The sequence below is a fragment of the Moschus berezovskii genome, chromosome 10, assembly GCF_049115385.1.
Source record: "Moschus berezovskii isolate FMDL1 chromosome 10, NW_MosBer_1.0, whole genome shotgun sequence".
Classification (NCBI taxonomy): Eukaryota; Metazoa; Chordata; class Mammalia; order Artiodactyla; family Moschidae; genus Moschus; species Moschus berezovskii.
The window spans coordinates 28,204,156-28,221,194 of record NC_142469.1 but is presented as its reverse complement, the minus strand read 5'-3'; the positions used below and the strand labels follow the sequence as shown (position 1 = coordinate 28,221,194).

At 39.4% G+C, this 17,039-nt stretch overlaps 1 protein-coding gene across 3 annotated transcripts in view; it reads left to right on the top strand.

Moving 5' to 3' along the window:
- Window positions 1-17,039, top strand: part of SNAP91 (synaptosome associated protein 91) — a 178,300-nt gene that overhangs the window by 146,839 nt on the left and 14,422 nt on the right. For all 3 annotated transcript variants that reach the window (XM_088840553.1, XM_088840555.1, XM_088840554.1), the window contains 4 exons: window positions 3,055-3,189; window positions 4,722-4,871; window positions 7,629-7,659; window positions 8,526-8,637. In XM_088840553.1, coding sequence (XP_088696679.1) covers window positions 3,055-3,189; window positions 4,722-4,871; window positions 7,629-7,659; window positions 8,526-8,637 — 428 coding nt within the window. The remainder of the gene's footprint in view (window positions 1-3,054; window positions 3,190-4,721; window positions 4,872-7,628; window positions 7,660-8,525; window positions 8,638-17,039) is intronic.

Here is a 17,039-nt window from a genome sequence, read left to right as displayed (position 1 = left end):
ATCAATCCCTCCAATGAACACCCAGGATTGATCTCCTTTAAAATGGACTGGTTGGATCTCCTTGCAGTATAAGGGACTCTCAAGAGTCTTCTCCAACACCACAGTTCAAAAGCATCGATTCTTCGGCAATCAGCTTTCTTCACAGTCCAACTCTCACATCCATACATGACCACGGGAAAAACCATTGCCTTGACTAGACGGGCCTTGGTTGCCAAAGTAATGTCTCTGCTTTTTAATATACTATCAAGGTTGGTCATAACGTTCCTTCCAAGGAGCAAGCGTCTTTTAATTTCCTGGCTGCAATCAGCATCTGCAGTGATTTTGAGGTGGCAGGAATACACAGAAGAACTGTACAAAAAAGATCTTCACGACCAAGATAGTCACAATAACGTGATCACTGACCTAGAACCAGACATCTTGGAATGTGAAGTCAAGTGGGCCTTAGAAAGCATCACTACTAACAAAGCTAGTGGAGGTGATGGAATTCCAGTTGAGCTATTTCAAGTCTTGAAAGATGATGCTGTGAAAGGGCTGCACTCAGTATGCCAGCAGATTTGGGAAACTCGGCAGTGGCCACAGGACTGGAAGAGGTCAGTCTTCATTCCAATCCCAAAGAAAGGCAATGCCAAAGAATGCTCAAACTACCGCACAGTTGCACTCATCTCACACGCTAGTAAAGTCATGCCCAAAATTCTCCAAGCCAGGCTTCAGCAGTATGTAAACCATGAAAAGAATGCTCAAACTACCGCACAGTTGCACTCATCTCACATGCTAGTAAAGTCATGCCCAAAATTCTCCAAGCCAGGCTTCAGCAGTATGTAAACCATGAACTCCCAGATGTTCAAGCAGGTTTTAGAAAAGGCAGAGGCACCAGAGATCAAATTGCCAACATCCACTGGATCATGGAGAAAGCAAGAGAGTTTCAGAAAAACATCTATTTCTGCTTCATTGACTATGCCAAAGCCTTTGACTGTGTGGATCATGATAAACTGTGGAACATTCTGAAAGAGATGGGAATCCCAGACCACCTGACCTGCCTCTTGAGAAACCTGTATGCAGGTCAGGAAGCAACAGTTAGAACTGGACATGGAACAACAGACTGGTTCCAAATAGGAAAAGGAGTGTGTCAAGGTTGTATATTGTCACCTTGCTTATTTAACCTATATGCAGAGTACATCATGAGGAACGCTGGGCTGGAAGAAGCACAAGCTGGAATCAAGATTGCTGGGAGAAATATCAATAACCTCAGATATGCAGATGACACCACCCTTATGGCAGAAAGTGAAGAGGAACTCAAAAGCCTCTTGATGAAAGTGAAAGAGGAGAGTGAAAAGGTTGGCTTGAAGCTCAATATTCAGAAAACAAAGATCATGGCATCTGGTCCCATCACTTCATGGGAAATAGATGGAAAAACAGTGGAAACATGATCCTTAAGTCACTTGAATACTGCTAAAATCACTTCAGGTAGTCCCCATGAATTTTAGAGAGCATCTTCTAATAGGTAACAGTTCTCCAAGTTGCGTTTTTTCATACATAAACAAGGAAACCTAAGCCAGTGTCACTATCCATTTCCAGGGACAGCATGACTTTCTGGTTAGAAATAGTAACTGGAGAATTTCAGTGAAAGTAATTTCTGAAATTATAAATTGACTCTTACGAAGTGTAAGCTGAAGGTTTTTTGTAAGCATTCTTTATGTTTTTTGGCAAGCATTTTATGAAGAAAAGATATAGCTAGATGAGAAAAGAATACATTTATATATATAATATATATACCCAAACAGTATAAAAAAGACTTCTTTAATTTTGATACACGTTTGATAATAGGACATCATCTAATGTCTTCTTAAGGAGTCACTTTCTTCATAGGTTGCATCTTTTTGTACAGAAGCAATACAGTAAGCTCTGCTTCTGTCTGTTGATTGAGAGCAGTAATTTACTTCCAGGCTTCAAAAGAGAAACACTTAATTTGAGGTCTTTGTTTTCTCTTCACCTTTTAAATTCAAAAGTACCTTTTCAATAAGTGTTAATTCAATGTTTTAGACATTTAACTGAGTGTTCGTGGAAAAGATGAAAAAAGATGGCTCCTGACACCAAAAAGCCATCCCCAGGTTGGTACTTGGGGTGGAAATAAAGTATGGGTGGGGAGATGTACCAGTGCCGAGAGCACAGAGGCAGGACACATCACCCATGTATACCAGGTGTGGGAGGGGCAGGGACGTTGTGCCTGGTAGCTGTGGGTGGCAGTAGGAGGCGAAGAAGCCCTCCTGGGGCTGGTATTTGACTCGTGCTGTAACTGAGTTTGCAGGGAGGGGAGAAGGGGGTCCAGAGACAGATGGGCTTGTTTGCTATATAAAAGAACTCACGTTGTATGAATCTGAAAGTTCTGGGGAGCCCATGAAGGATATTAGAGACATAACTTTGTCAGCATTTTCTACTCAGAAAGATCACTCTGGCTGCACTGACTGTGAAGGCTAGGTTGGAGGAGCTACAGATTAGAGGCAGAAAGCCGCTTTGTGTTTTATTGAGTGAGCCTAAACTTGGCAATGGCATCAATGGGACTGGAACATATAAGAAATATATTGAGGAGGAGTTGATGGCAGGATACATGCATATTTTTCTGATTTGCATTTTATTACTATACTGAGCCAATGTGTAAACTAAGCCTTTTCGAGGTACCTGGTATTGTGACTTGAAGAAACAAAATTTAAATACAAAAATAACTCTCTGAAGTTTAACCATTGTGAAACCATCTCAGCTTTATGTACTCCATTGTAATGGTAGATTGGATTGCTGCAGGTTCTCTTTAACAGGGACATGAAGTCTTATGTGCTCTCTGATCTCAAGTTAAATTAAATCTCTCATTATTACCTGTCAGATTTTGAGATACTTGAAAAACTATTCCAAAAGCATAACTTCCAGGGTTTCATTGTCTTCTCATCCATATGCACTCAATACCTTTTTGGTCTTCTGTTACTTCTGCTGACTCTGTTTTATTGGCCTTTACCTATCTTTAGTTGTTTCTGCTTATATTTTTCTGGAACTATTTTTCCCCAGGATTTGGGGGTTCTTTTATGGCTCCTTCTCCATCGCCAGTGACTCCAGCTCAGAATAACCTACTACAGCCCAATTTTGAGGCAGCTTTTGGAACAACGCCTTCAACTTCTAGCAGCAGCTCCTTTGATCCTTCAGGTGAGGCAGTGATTTTTCAAATATTTTTTTTATTTGTTCTGTTTCTAAAATACACCACCTCAGGTTCGTGTGATATCAGGAAATATATAAGCAAATATTGAATGAAGACCTCGTTTTAAAACTGTTCAATAAATCTCTCCTTCTGTAACTTAAGTAAATATTTTCCATACATTTTGGTGGCTTTAAGAATAACCTGCAGTCCCTTTCTGTTTTTGTTTTTATTTTTTAGCAGAAATTTAACTTAACATGCACACCATCTGTTTGCATGAGCTTATATGCACATGGTTTGGAGAAAGTTAAGGGAAAACAAATACTTTGTGCTAAATCTTTGTGCAGTATCCCAATGTGTAGACACTCCCACTGCTGTTGCTTACACTCTGAAGTTTGCCTGGCCCTCCTTTGATGAAGTTGACACAAATAGTATTCTTTGCCTGCCTTTAACCTTTCATCCTGCTGTCATTTTGTTTGTATTTTCTTCCATTCTACTCTTCTCATGCTGGGTCCCTACTACAAATTTTCAATTGGTGAGTTTTTGGTAATTGTGTTTCAGAAACACCCTAACTATATCCTCTGCCTGACAATTTGGTTGCTTCCATTGCCAGTGCTGAGTTGAATGCTGTCCTTTTTTTTAATTTAGAATTATTGTAGAGTGGTGTGTGTATGGTAAATATGCATTGTTTTTTAATATATATAAAAAATTAGCAGCCATAAAACTTTTGATGTAGGTATCAGCAGAAGCTTTTGTACAAATCCTATGAGCCAGCATTTTTGAATAGTCTTTCTGTATTCCAGGAACTAAACAAATGGGCATTTGTTACATTCTGATCAGGAACCATCAATAATAGCATGATTCTTAATACTGAAAATAGCATATATTGTGGCTATGCCCTTAAAGTTAGAACCAAAAGTGAATGCTACAATGAAAGAAACAAAAATCAAAATTCTTACTTCTACAGTATGTTTTTCAGATATTTATTGATGGGTACTAATCATCAGATCAGATTTTATTCCAGCACAGATTTCATAGGAATTAAGAGATTCAGACTTTCTTTCTCATTTAAGAATTTTTATAAAAGTAGGCATTCTAACTACCACACATTGAATGCCTATTTTGAGTGAGCATTATAGTAAAGGCACAATGTATACCATCTAGTTTAATCTTCACAACAAATCCATGTTGTAGTTGTACTCTTCCCACTTACAGGTAATAAAAACTCAGACAACACTTTCTCAAAGTCACACACTAGTGAGGCAGGCAGCTGACACTGAGCCCAATTCTGATTCCCAAGTCTGTACTCTTTCCTGAACATTACATAATTTTTTTTCCACTTTCATGTTCATTAGTATTTCCATACTTTATGAGTAGCCATATGTAGAGATGTTCTTTTGGTGTTATAGTCATTGAAAGTATGGATTAAATGCCTTCTTTGGTAACTGTAAATGTACTTGTTTCATTCTTTTTAAAAAAGTTTCCCTTTGATTTTGCATATTTATTTTGCAATTATTCTGAACCTGTTCTATTTGATTTCCAGTGTTTGATGGTCTAGGTGATCTTCTGATGCCAACCATGGCACCAACTGGGCAGCCTGCACCCATCTCACTGGTACCACCAAGTCCTGCAATGGCAGCAAGCAAAGCCCTTGGGAGTGACCTTGACTCATCTCTTGCCAGCTTAGTAGGCAGTGAGTAATAGAATAGCTTTCTTTAGCAGAATCATATGTGAATTTTTTTCTGTTTTTTTTTTTTTTGTATGTATTGTTTCTGGATTCACTTACAGGTAAGTATGTCAAGGAGCAGACAGAAATTCTTAGTGTTTTACCCAGTACAATTCCTTGGAAGATATACAGTCCCTGTGCTATTGTCTCACAAGCAACATGGAGGCCACTTATAATCTGAATTACCAAAGATGTAATTAGAGAGCATGTAGAGTGAAACCTAAGTGTATTATCTTAAACAAAGTAGTTAATTTTTTATTTCATTTGGAAATAACATATTTACCAATTGAATATCCAAGTTAGTTTCAGTTATTCATTGAACAAATATTTATTGAGCACCAGGCAGTCTTCTAGGCTCTAGAGATAAATCAGTGAACAAAGCAGATCGAAATTTCTGTTCTTATAGTGCTTAGCAGGGCAGAGACAACATTAACTATTTTCAAATAAATAAATTCTCTAATATGTTAGGCTGTAAGTGCCACAAAGAAAAAACAAGACAGCCAAAGAGGGTTTGTAAGTGCTACAGAGTAGCCCTCACTGAGAAAGTAAAATTTGTGCAGAGATTTGAAGGTAAAGGAATGAATCATATGGATATCTGAAGGAAAAAATTTGTGGGCAAAGGAGATGGCCAGTGCAAAGGCACTGGGACAGATGATTGCCTGGCATACTCAAAGAGTTCCATGGACATTAGTGACTGGAGCTGGGTAAGTGAAGGAGAGAATCATAGGAGATGAGGGAGCTGTTACAAATATTGGCCTTGTTTTAACTCTGAATTTAATTCTTTTGTTAAGGTGAATGGGCTTACCATCACTGATAACCTTTTGTTTCACTCAAGGCTATATCAAAAATTTAGCAGATCCCTGAGACAACTTTTTTCCTATGTAGTATTCCTGCTGACATATTTTTGTTTCCCATTCCCATGATTTAAAGAAGACATTTCTCCAAAGAATATATACATATGGCCAATATATACATGAAAAGGGGCTCAACATCAGTCATCTGTGAAATGCCTATCAAAACCATAGTGAAATATTACTTCACAACCATTTTTTGCCATTTATTTGCTGTATCATGTCCAATTCTTTTGTGACCCCATGTACTGTAACCCGCCAGGCTTCTCTGCTGTGAACTTCTCCAGGCCAGAATACTGGAGTGGGTTGTCATTTCATTCTCCAGGGGATCTTCCCAACCCAGGGTTCAAACCCAAGTCTGCTGCACTGGAGGCGGATTCTTTACCGCTGAGCCACCAAGGAAGCTAGTTCACGCCCATTAGGATGGCTGTGATAAAAAAGAAAGATCATAACTAGTCTTGATGAAGACGTGGAAAATTAAAACCCTCTAACATTGCTGGGGAGAATGTATTGATAACTTTGAGCAGCTGCCATGAAAAGTGATCTGGCAGTTTCTGGAAATGTTAAACAAATAGTTACCATTCACCAGAGAGGGTACCAGGTGACTCACCTAGAAAGCTCTTCCCAGATCTCTGTGCAGCCTTGCACAGGCTTAACCCCATGAGGCTTCCTTGAGCACCCTATTTAATCCTGCCTGCCCCCACTCTCAGCCTAACTCACCAGCTCTCTCTTTCCCTGTTCTTCATATTCATTTTTCCATAGGCTTGATGTTTCGCCTCGAGTAGCTTATATACTCTTCTAATATTTTGTTGTTTTATCATCCATCTCACCCCAAGAGAACGCAGATTCCTCTGGGACTGGGATCTTTATTTGCATCACTGGCTTATCTCACATGCTTAGAACAGTGCCTGGCATATGGGGGCTCAATAAATATTTGCTGGAGTAGTAAATGAATTGAGATTGGGTCAGCAGTTGCCAAGACAACTCACATAATTCATAGATTCACTAGAACGACCCAAGTCAGCACATGCTTGTACTCACAGCTGAGATTTTACAGCAGGATTGTAAGGATACACAGCTGGATCATCAAGGGAGAAGTCCAGAAGAATCCACACATGGACTTCCTTATGCTCTCTCCTCCCTAAGAGGGGACGAACACACAAACATGCAACAACACACAAAGTTTTCTGCCCAGGAAAGCCCTTTATAAAGAGTTGGCATCCAAGGTTTTTATTGGATCCTCATCCTGTAGGCACTCTGCCTAACATGTACCAAAATACAAGCCAGTCTCCTGAAAAGAAAGCAGATTTTCAGCATAAACCTAGTTAATTGTACAGTTCAGACAAGTAAGCCACGCTTATCATTAGAAAAGTGTTATCTCAGTGTAGAGAACAGTTTGGCTTCCCAGGTAGCTCAGTGATAAAGAACCTGCCTGCCAGTCATCCCTGGGTCAGGAAGAGCTCCTGGAGAAGGAAATGGCAAGCCACTTCAGTATTGCTGCCTGGAAAATCTCATGGAGTCTCAAAGAGTGGGACACGACCTAGCCAGTAAGCACAGAGAACAGTTTATATTAGCCAAGTTCCCAGACACACAGGCCTTCCTAAGATAGCAGTCTCAAGCCTCCTAAGTTCACACATTTCTGAATACCGATTGACTTGAAAGTTTGATCCTTAAGAATAACGTGAAGTGAAAGAAATTGTTGGACTTGTGAATATGTTTCCTAAAGTGGTTTCTCTTCTGTAAAACTAAATGCAGTCATTTGTATGCAAAATATGGACTTTTTTTAGATCTCTGATTCTTTGATCTTTTAAATGTCATATCATTTAAGCTGAGTATAGAGATTTAAATTCTTTTTTCTCTTATCCATTTATAGATCTTGGAATTTCTGGTACCACATCCAAAAAGTAAGTATTTTTGAAACTGTCTGGTTTTCTTATGACAGTGTATTTGTACTTGTTTGAGACTATCAAACCTTGTACTTAATGGAGTATTACTCATTCTCAGCCTAGGTAACTTCTAAATTGGTTTTTATTTCATTGTCAGTTTTTGTTTTTGTTGTTATTATACTGGAACCTCCAAACTATTGACTCTGCAATGAAAAGGAATAATCTGTTTCAGGCTCAAGATTCACACTAAATTATATCTAGAAACACTTGGGAATTGTGGTTTGAATACTTTAATAGCTTTAAATTCTAGATTCATTGTAATATTCCTCGATAACATTGATTTTAAAGTGTCTCATGGAGTCAGTTCTAAGGAAGAGTAGTAAAAATGACAACCAATGTACACTTTTTTTAGATGCATATTTCAACATCTCTGAAATTGGGATGCATTTAACAATAGATATAATCTTACAATCGCTGGAAGGCAGGTGGTAGTCATGATTCAATTGTGTGAAACCTTCTGTTGAAGCCACTAAGATCCAGAAAGTGCCATCATGGATTCATTATCAGTTCAGTGAAGGATACACAGTATTTATGACACACTTACTTGGAAGTTTTTTAACCAGTCATGAATTCAGTTGAATTTTGTGGCACATTTTTCCATGAGCAGTGACAGGAATTTCCTGTTATCACTGAGGTCAAAACTCGATTGATTTTTTTGTCAAATGTTCTTAAGCTCTCTCAGGTACAATATGGTAAGACTCTTCCTTCTGTTTTATCCCATTCTCTTTATTACTGCTTGACCCCAGATGAAAATAAACATTTAAGGAGCCACATACTATTCTTTTCTGATTGTGTGTGTGTGTGTATTGCATGGTTGATTTTAGGGGAGATCTTCAGTGGAATGCTGGAGAGAAGAAGTTGACTGGGGGAGCTAACTGGCAGCCGAAAGTAGCCCCCGCCACCTGGTCAGCAGGCGTTCCACCCAGCGCACCCTTGGTACGTAGCTCCCAGAGGCCAGAGTGGTGCAGGCACTGGGCCAGTTTCCAGGTGTATAGAGCAGGGAGCATATTGCTGAATTTTGCTACTGATGTTGTACTTCTTGATCTGTGTTGAAGAAATGGAGCAAAATGCAATATTTACTAAAAGGCAAATTTCATTGACTTTATGTTCACTAAGGATTATGACCTAGCTTTTTAAGTATTTCAAAATAGTATTTATACTTCTTCAGACATTAGTTTTTTATTCCTATGATTATAGAAATAATATTTTGGTATTTCAAAACATGTAATACCGTTGATCTTTATCTGTGTTTTTACCACATCTCTTGCCCACACATCTTGATGATCATAAATAATGAAGACTTTAATTCTTAGCAGAAAGAGTGAGCTGTTTTCTATTGTGTACCTGAACTTTCATTTTTAAAACCCTATGAAGTCTTCTCACTGTTTTTTAAATTTGAAACTACTGTCACCACCTTTCCTATGAAATTTAGATAGGTCTCATTTCTGTATCCCCTGGAGTAGAAAATAGCAACCCATTCCACTCTGGAGAATCCCATGGACAAAGGAGCCTGTCAGGCTGTAGTCTACAGGGTTGCAAAGAGTTAGACCCGATTGTGAAATAACACTTTCGTTTTCAATACTATTATTATTGATTGAACTACAACTTAAGTGGTAGTTTCTATAGAAAAATATCAATACATTCTGTGCTCAGACTTGGTTTCCAAAACCCACTTCCTGTGGTCTCCCCACTCCACCTCCTGGTGTTTGTAAGAGAGCAGGAAACTCAAGGACTATTACTCTCTGCCTTTGGTGAGTTCAAAGTCAGAAAGAACTTAATTTTAAGAAGTGATTTCTAAAATATAACAATGAGAAGATTGCCTATTATATCTGGATATTTACCTTTTAAAATCTTTCTTTGCATAAAACAATGCTTAAGAGGGCCATTTTTGTATTTATCTATAAATAAAATTCCATTTTAATTTTTGTAAAGGATACTTAGTAGAAAACTACCCATCTCTTTTAAACTGACCTGTGGGTCTGGAAGATCCCCTCAGAAGGAAATGGCAACCCACTCCAGTATTTTTGCCTGGAGAATCCCATGGACAGAGGAGCCTGGCAGGCTACAGTCCATGGGGTCGCAAGAGTCAGACCCAGTTTAGCGACTAAACCACCACCATGCCCAGGATAACCATATAATTTATTGTGCAAACTAGTGCTCTTTGAGGGTGAAAGGAAGCATAATTGTTACTCTGGGACCCCAAGCATGTGTCTGGTGGCCCACATAGATGCTGAGACCATAAGCAGGTAGCACTCTGGGCCTAGGCAGCTGCATTCCATTCTTTATTTTCTTAATCTACTTTTTTGAAGTATAGTTGATTTACAGTGTTGTGTTAATTTCTGCTGTACAGCAAAGTGAGTCAGCTATACATATATATGTATATATTCCTTTTCATATTCTTTCCCATTATGGTTTATCACAGGGTGTTGAGTGTAGTTCCCTGTACTGTACAGTAGGGCTTTGTTGTTGATCCTTTCTCTGTATGAGTTTGCTTCTGCTCACCCCAAACTCCCACTCCATCCCTCAACTGCGCTATGTTCTTAAATACAAAAACAGTGTTGGGAGTAGAGGGAGAGAGACTCAATAACTGTGAATACAGTCCCTAAAGAAAGAAAAAGCTGCTTCAGAACGCATCTTATACATCTGTTAATACTGCATATTGTCAAGAAATCTCATAATTTATATTATCATCACCAAATTAAAAGAACTCATTTTTCTATTCTCTTCTGTGCAGAATTAAAGAGATCTTATACACAGTCCTAAGTAGTTTATACTTCAGTAGTGTTGCTCTTAGCAGCAAGATAAAGCTGTTCAGTGTTTTGGTTTGTTTTTGTTAGGGTATAGTTGCTTTACAATGTTGTGTTAGTTTCTGCTGTACAACAGAGTGAATCGGCTTTTTGTGTGTGTGTATATATATGTATATATCCCTCCCTCTTGGACCTCTTTCCCACCTACCCACCCCCATTCAGTGTTTTGTAACTGGTTAGTTAAAAAATAGTCATGGTGATAGCAAAGTCAAAGGAGAGGGTAGGGGAGTAGAGGGAAAGGTGGTGAAAATGCTGATATCTGGCAGATCAACCATAGGTTAAAAAAAAAAAAAGAAAGGTTTGGAGCCAGAGGTGGAGAGTAAGATAAGAAAGAAAAGTCTCAGGCAGAATCCACTCAACTAGGGATTATTGTGAACAAACTCAGCAGGACACTGGCTGCCAGGTTTCTATATGGGGCAGTTTGCTGAGTAATGAGGCCATTATCCCCGAAGGGGAAAAAGGGAAAAGTATTTTAAAAACAGTATTGAGCTGGAGACCTTCCTTGACCATTACCTCCCCTAAGATGAAGATTTTAACCATACACAGTTAAGAATTCATCAGATACTTAACAAACAACTGTTTTGCTTCTTCAGGGCCACAAGGCCACCAGTTATCTGATTGGCAGGCAGCATCCTGGAGACTGAGAGTAACATTCTCATTTCTTTTAAAGCCCCAAACTCCTTATTTTTGTTTATGAGGCAGAAAACTTTACACTGTTAATAATGAAACTCAAGAAAGTTAAAGACAGTAGACTGTAGCATAAAATGTCCATAGCAGCTGTGGAAAGAGAAATTAGAACAACAAAAGTAATCTCTATTTTTTTAATATTTGATATTCATTTTATTTTTTTTATTTTTTATTTTTTAAATTTTTTTTATTTTACAATATTATATTGGTTGGTTTTACCATACATTGACATGAATCTGCCCCGGGTGTACATGAGTTCCCCCTCCCAAACCCCCCTCCCACCTCCCTCCTCGCCTTATCCTCCCTCTGGGTCATCCCCACATACCAGCCCCAAGCATCCTGTAACATGCATCAACCCTGAACTGGCGATTCGTTTCACATGTGATAATATACATGTTTCAATGCCATTCTCCCAAACCATCCCACCCTCACCCTTTCCCACAGAGTCCCAAAGACTGTTCCATACATCTGTGTCTCTTTTGCTATCTCGTATATAGGGTTATCATTTGCATCTTTCTAAATTCCATATATATGCATTAGTATATTGTATTGGTGTTTTTCTTTCTGGCTTACTTCACTCTGTATAATAGGCTCTAGTTTCATCCACCTCATTACAACTGGTTCAAATGCATTCTTTTTAATGGCTGAGTAATACTCCATTGTGTATATGTACCAAAGCTTTCTTATCCATTCGTCTGCAGATGGACATCTAGGTTGCTTCCATGTCCTGGCTATTATAAACAGTGCTGCGATGAACATTGAAGTACATGTGTCTCTTTCAATTCTGGTTTCCTCGGTGTGTATGCCCAGGAGTGCGATTGCTGGATCATATGGCACTTCTATTTCCAGTTTTTTGAGGAATCTCCACACTGTTCTCCATAGTGGCTGTACTAGTTTGCATTCCCACCAACAGTGTAAGAGGGTTCCCTTCTCTCCACACCCTCTCCAGCATTTATTGCATGTAGACTTTTGGATAGCAGCCATCCTGCCTGGTGTGAAATGGTATCTCATTGTGGTTTTGATTTGCATTTCTCTGATTATGAGGGATGTTGAGCATCTTTTCATGTGTTTGTTAGCCATCTTTATGTCTTCTTTGGAGAAATGTCTGTTTAGTTCTTTGGCCCATTTTTTGATTGGGTCATTTATTTTTCTGGAATTGAGCTGCCGGAGCTGCTTGTATATTTTGGAGATTAATCCTTTATCCATTGCTTCATTTGCTATTATTTTCTCCCATTCTGAAGGCTGTCTTTTCACCTTGCTTATAGTTTCCTTTGCTGTGCAGAAGCTTTTGATTTTAATTAGGTCCCATTTGTTTATTTTTGCTTTTATTTCCAATATTCTGGGAGGTGGGTCTTGGAGGATCCTGCTGTGATTTATGTTGGAGAGTGTTTTGCCTACATTCTCCTCTAGGAGTTTTATAGTTTCTGGTCTTAGATTTAGCTCTCTAATCCATTTTGAGTTTATTTTGGTGTATGGTGTTAGGAAGTGTTCTAGTTTCATTCTTTTACAAGTGGCTGACCAGTTTTCCCAGCACCACTTGTTAAAGAGACTGTCTTTTCTCCATTTTATATTCTTGCCTCCTTTGTCAAAGATAAGGTGTCCATAGGTGTGTGGATTTATCTCTGGGCTTTCTATTTTGTTCCATTGATCTATATTTCTGTCTTTATGCCAGTACCATACTGTCTTGATGACTGTGGCTTTGTAGTAGAGCCTGAAGTCCGGCAGGTTAATTCCCCCAGTTGCATTTTTCTTCCTCAAGATTGCTTTGGCTATTCGAGGTTTTTTGTATTTCCATACAAATTGTGAGATTATTTGTTCTAGTTCTGTGAAAAATATCGTTGGTAGCTTGATAGGGATTGCATTGAATGTCTTTTAGGAGGGCAGAGTTGCCTAAACAGAGTTGTAGTTCTGTTTCTTTTGTTTATTTTCCTTAATGTTTTAGGCAGCAATATGAAGGCAGTTATTTTTTCGTTGTTAACCCTCACTTAGTCACAGAATTTACTACCATTTGCTCCATTTACTGCAGAACTGTACTTCCCGATCAAAATTCTGGTTTGCTTTCACTTTAATCATTCTGAGTTTCTCTGGCTTCCATCCACCCCAGTTCTCTCATAAAATGTCTCTTGCATTTTTCTGTTCCTTAAATACATTTGAGTCTCTTTTTCTAAGGACAGTCAAGAAAAAGAAGAGAGAGCTGAAATGTGTGCTTCAGAAGCGATGAGGGAGGGTTTTCAGGTTTTCCCATTAATCTGCTGCTGCTGCTAAGTCACTTCAGTCGTGTTTGACTCTGTGTGACCTCATAGACGGAAGCCCACCAGGCTGTCCCGTCCCTGGGATTCTCCAGGCAAGAACACTGGAGTGGGTTGCCATTTCCTTCTCCAATGTATGAAAGTGAAAAGTGAAAGTGAAGTCGCTCAGTCGTGTGCGACCCTTAGCGACCCCACGGACTGCAGCCTACCAGGCTCCTCCATCCATGGGATTTTCTGCAGGCCTTTGTTTTTGAGTAGGACAAGAAAGGGCAGATGTCAGGGTCAAGACCCTTCTGCTGCCTTTTATAGTTTTTATTAAGAGACAAGAGCTAAGGTTACTTTTCTCAGTTTGTTTTAAATTCCCCTTAAATGTTGTTTAAAGGTGCAACTCTAAAATTTTTCAGATGACAGAACTCAAATTAGATCTAAAAACCTTTAACAGGACTGGCAATAGGGTTATTCATTCCTAGTTTTGAGCACAACAGACCTGCTAAGTTTCCATCAGACAAACTAGGAAGGTACTTGCAAATCAGAAATATGTGCATTTTGTAGGAGGCCACAGTTCTGCCCCTAACACCAGCTAACCTTTATACGTCTATAGGTGAAACATTTTGTCGAGGATTAAAAAAGAAAATAATTTTTTAAACCTTAGGATAAATAATATTGAGGGGATAAATTATTGAGTTAATCTACCATTTGAACAAAATGACAAACTTAGACTCTCTTTAAATTTTTAATGCATTTATTTGATCAGGAATATCTGCAGGTTCATTTTGTTTTCATAACTTGTTAAAAACCTTTTTGCTTTCACATCACTAAATTCTAATGATACAATTCTTGTAAAACATACAATTGTTATTGTAAGGTACAATTCTGATAAAGCAGTTCCAGTCAGTGATAAAATTCTTGGTCTGGTGAGTAACCTACCCCTGCTGCTGCTGCTAAGTCACTTCAGTCGTGTCCGACTCTGTGTGACCCCATAGATGGAAGCCCACCAGGCTCCCCCTTCCCTGGGATTCTCCAGGCAAGAACACCGGAGTGGGTTGCCACCTCCTTCTCCAATGTGTGAAAGTGAAAAGTGAAAGTGAAGTTGCTCAGTCGTGTCCGACCCTTAGCGACCTCACGGACTGCAGCCCACCAGGCTCCTCCATCCATGGGGTTTTCTAGGCAAGAGTACTGGAGTGGCTTGCCATTGCCTTCTCCGAGCCTACCCCTAGACTGTTGAAATAATGAGTAGAGTGAATCTGAAATACAGTATTTCTCTTATAGAGGAAGAAAAATAACTTTCCCTCTATCTTTCTAAGTTCTTAGTGAAGACTCCTGTAGTAACACATATTAACAAGAGAAAAACAGAAACTTGTTAACATGTATGCTTCATATATACATGGGAGATACCAAAGGGAAAAAATTAGTAACTCCCTGAGGTGGTCTAAGCCACTGGCTTAAATAACCATCTTCAGCTAAAAACAAAAGAAAGAAAAATACAGGGTGGCCAGTTAATCTAGAGGTTACCAGGAAAAACTGGTCAACAAAGGTAAGATTTGTTATACAGGGCTTCCCTGATGGCTCAGTGGTATAGAATCCAACTGCCAGTGCAGGAGACAGGCGTTTGATCCCTGACTCAAGAAGGTCTTACATGCCGCAGAGCAGCTGAGCATCACAACCACTGCTCCTGAACTCTAGAGCCTGGGAATCGCATACTGAAGCCCGCATGCCCTAAAACCTATGCTCTGCAACAAGAGAAGCCACTGCAATGAGAATCCTGCGCACTGCAACTAGAAAGGAGCCCACGTTTGCCGCAGCTAGAGAAAAGCCCGTGTAGTAACAAAGACCCAGCACTCGCCAAAAATAAATAAATAAGTAGAATTATTTTTAAAATTCTTTATTTACATTTAAGTCAGTGACTTCTCTATTGATAAGAGATTCTCTTGTGATTTAGTCATCATACTCTTCCTGGTACAGAGACAGAGAGACCCTTAAGTGGGATCTCCTTTGTAAATCTAAACACACCTTACAAAAGTTTAATGTCTGCTGTTCTCAGGGCTTCTCCTGCATCTGCTGTTCTTCAAAATAATCAGCTCATAAGAATCCTTATGCCAAAAAGCATATTGGAGGATATTTTGCTCCCCTTAAGTATTTTCTTTCTTTTAAAAAATGTTTTAGATAAATTTGTATAACATTCCGTTACAACTTTAAAAGTGTATAATTCAGTGATTTTTAGTATCTTTTCGATGTTGTAAAACCATTCAGTTCAGTTCAGTCGCTCAGTCGTGTCCGCCTCTTTGCGACCCCATGAACCGCAGCATGCCAGGCCTCCCTGTCCATCACCAACTCCCGGAGTCCACCCAAACCCATGTTCATCGAGTCGGTGATGCCATCCAACAGTCTCACCCTCTGTTGTCCCTGTCTCCTCCTGCCCTCAATCTTTCCCGGCATCAGGGTCTTTTCCAATGGGGCCGCTCTTTGCATCAGGTGGCCGAAGTGTTAAGAGTTTCAGCTTCAACATCAGTCCTTCCAATGAACACCCAGGACTGATCTCCTTTAGGAAGGACTGGTTGGATCTTCTTGCAGTCCAAGGGACTCTCAAGAGTCCTCTCCAACACCACATTTCAAAAGCATCAATTCTTCTGCACTCAGATTCCTTTATAGTCCAACTCTCACATCCATACATGACCACTGGAAAAACCATAACATTGACTAGGGGAACCTTTGTTGGCAAAGTAATGTCTCTGCTTTTTAATATACTATCTAGGTTGGTCATAACTTTCCTTCCAAGGAGCAAGCGTCTTTTAATTTCATCGTGGCAATCAGCATCTGCAGTGATTTTGGAGCCCAGAAAAATAAAATCAGCCACTGTTTCCACTGTTTCCCCATCTATTTCCCATGAAGTGATGGGACCAGATGCCATGATCTGAATGTTGAGCTTTAAGCCAACTTTTTCACTCTCCTCTTTCACTTTCATCAAGAGGCTCTTTAGTTCCTCTTTACTTTCTGCCATAAGGGCAGTGTCATCTGCATATCTGAGGTTATTGATACTTCTCCCAGCAATCTTGATTCCAACACGGCATGGCTTAGTTTCACTGAATAGACAAGACTGTGGTCCGTGTGATCAGATTGGCTCATGGTGATTATGGTTTCCGTCTGTCTGCCCTCTGATGCCCTCTCTCAGCGCCTACCGTCTTACTTGGGTTTCTCTTACCTTGGATGTGGGGTATCTCTTCATGGCTGCTCCAGCAAAGTGCAGCTGCTGCTCCTTACCTTGGACATGGAGAAGCTCCTCCCGGCCCCTCCCCTGACCTCATTGTGAGTTACTTGTAGATGCCCTTTATCAGGTGTAGGAATTGCCCTTCTGTTTCTAGCTTATTTAGTATTGTTGTGTCATGAATGGATAGAGGATTTTGTCAGATGCTTTTTCTGCATATACTGAGGTCAGTTTTTCTTTTATTACTTATATTATTATAATGTGATATATTACATTAATTGATCCAACTTTACATTCCTGGAATAAATCTCACTTGGTCATGGTGTGTAATTCTTTTAATATGCTGCGAGATATGGTATGCTAGTATTTTGTCTAGAATTTTTATATTTATAT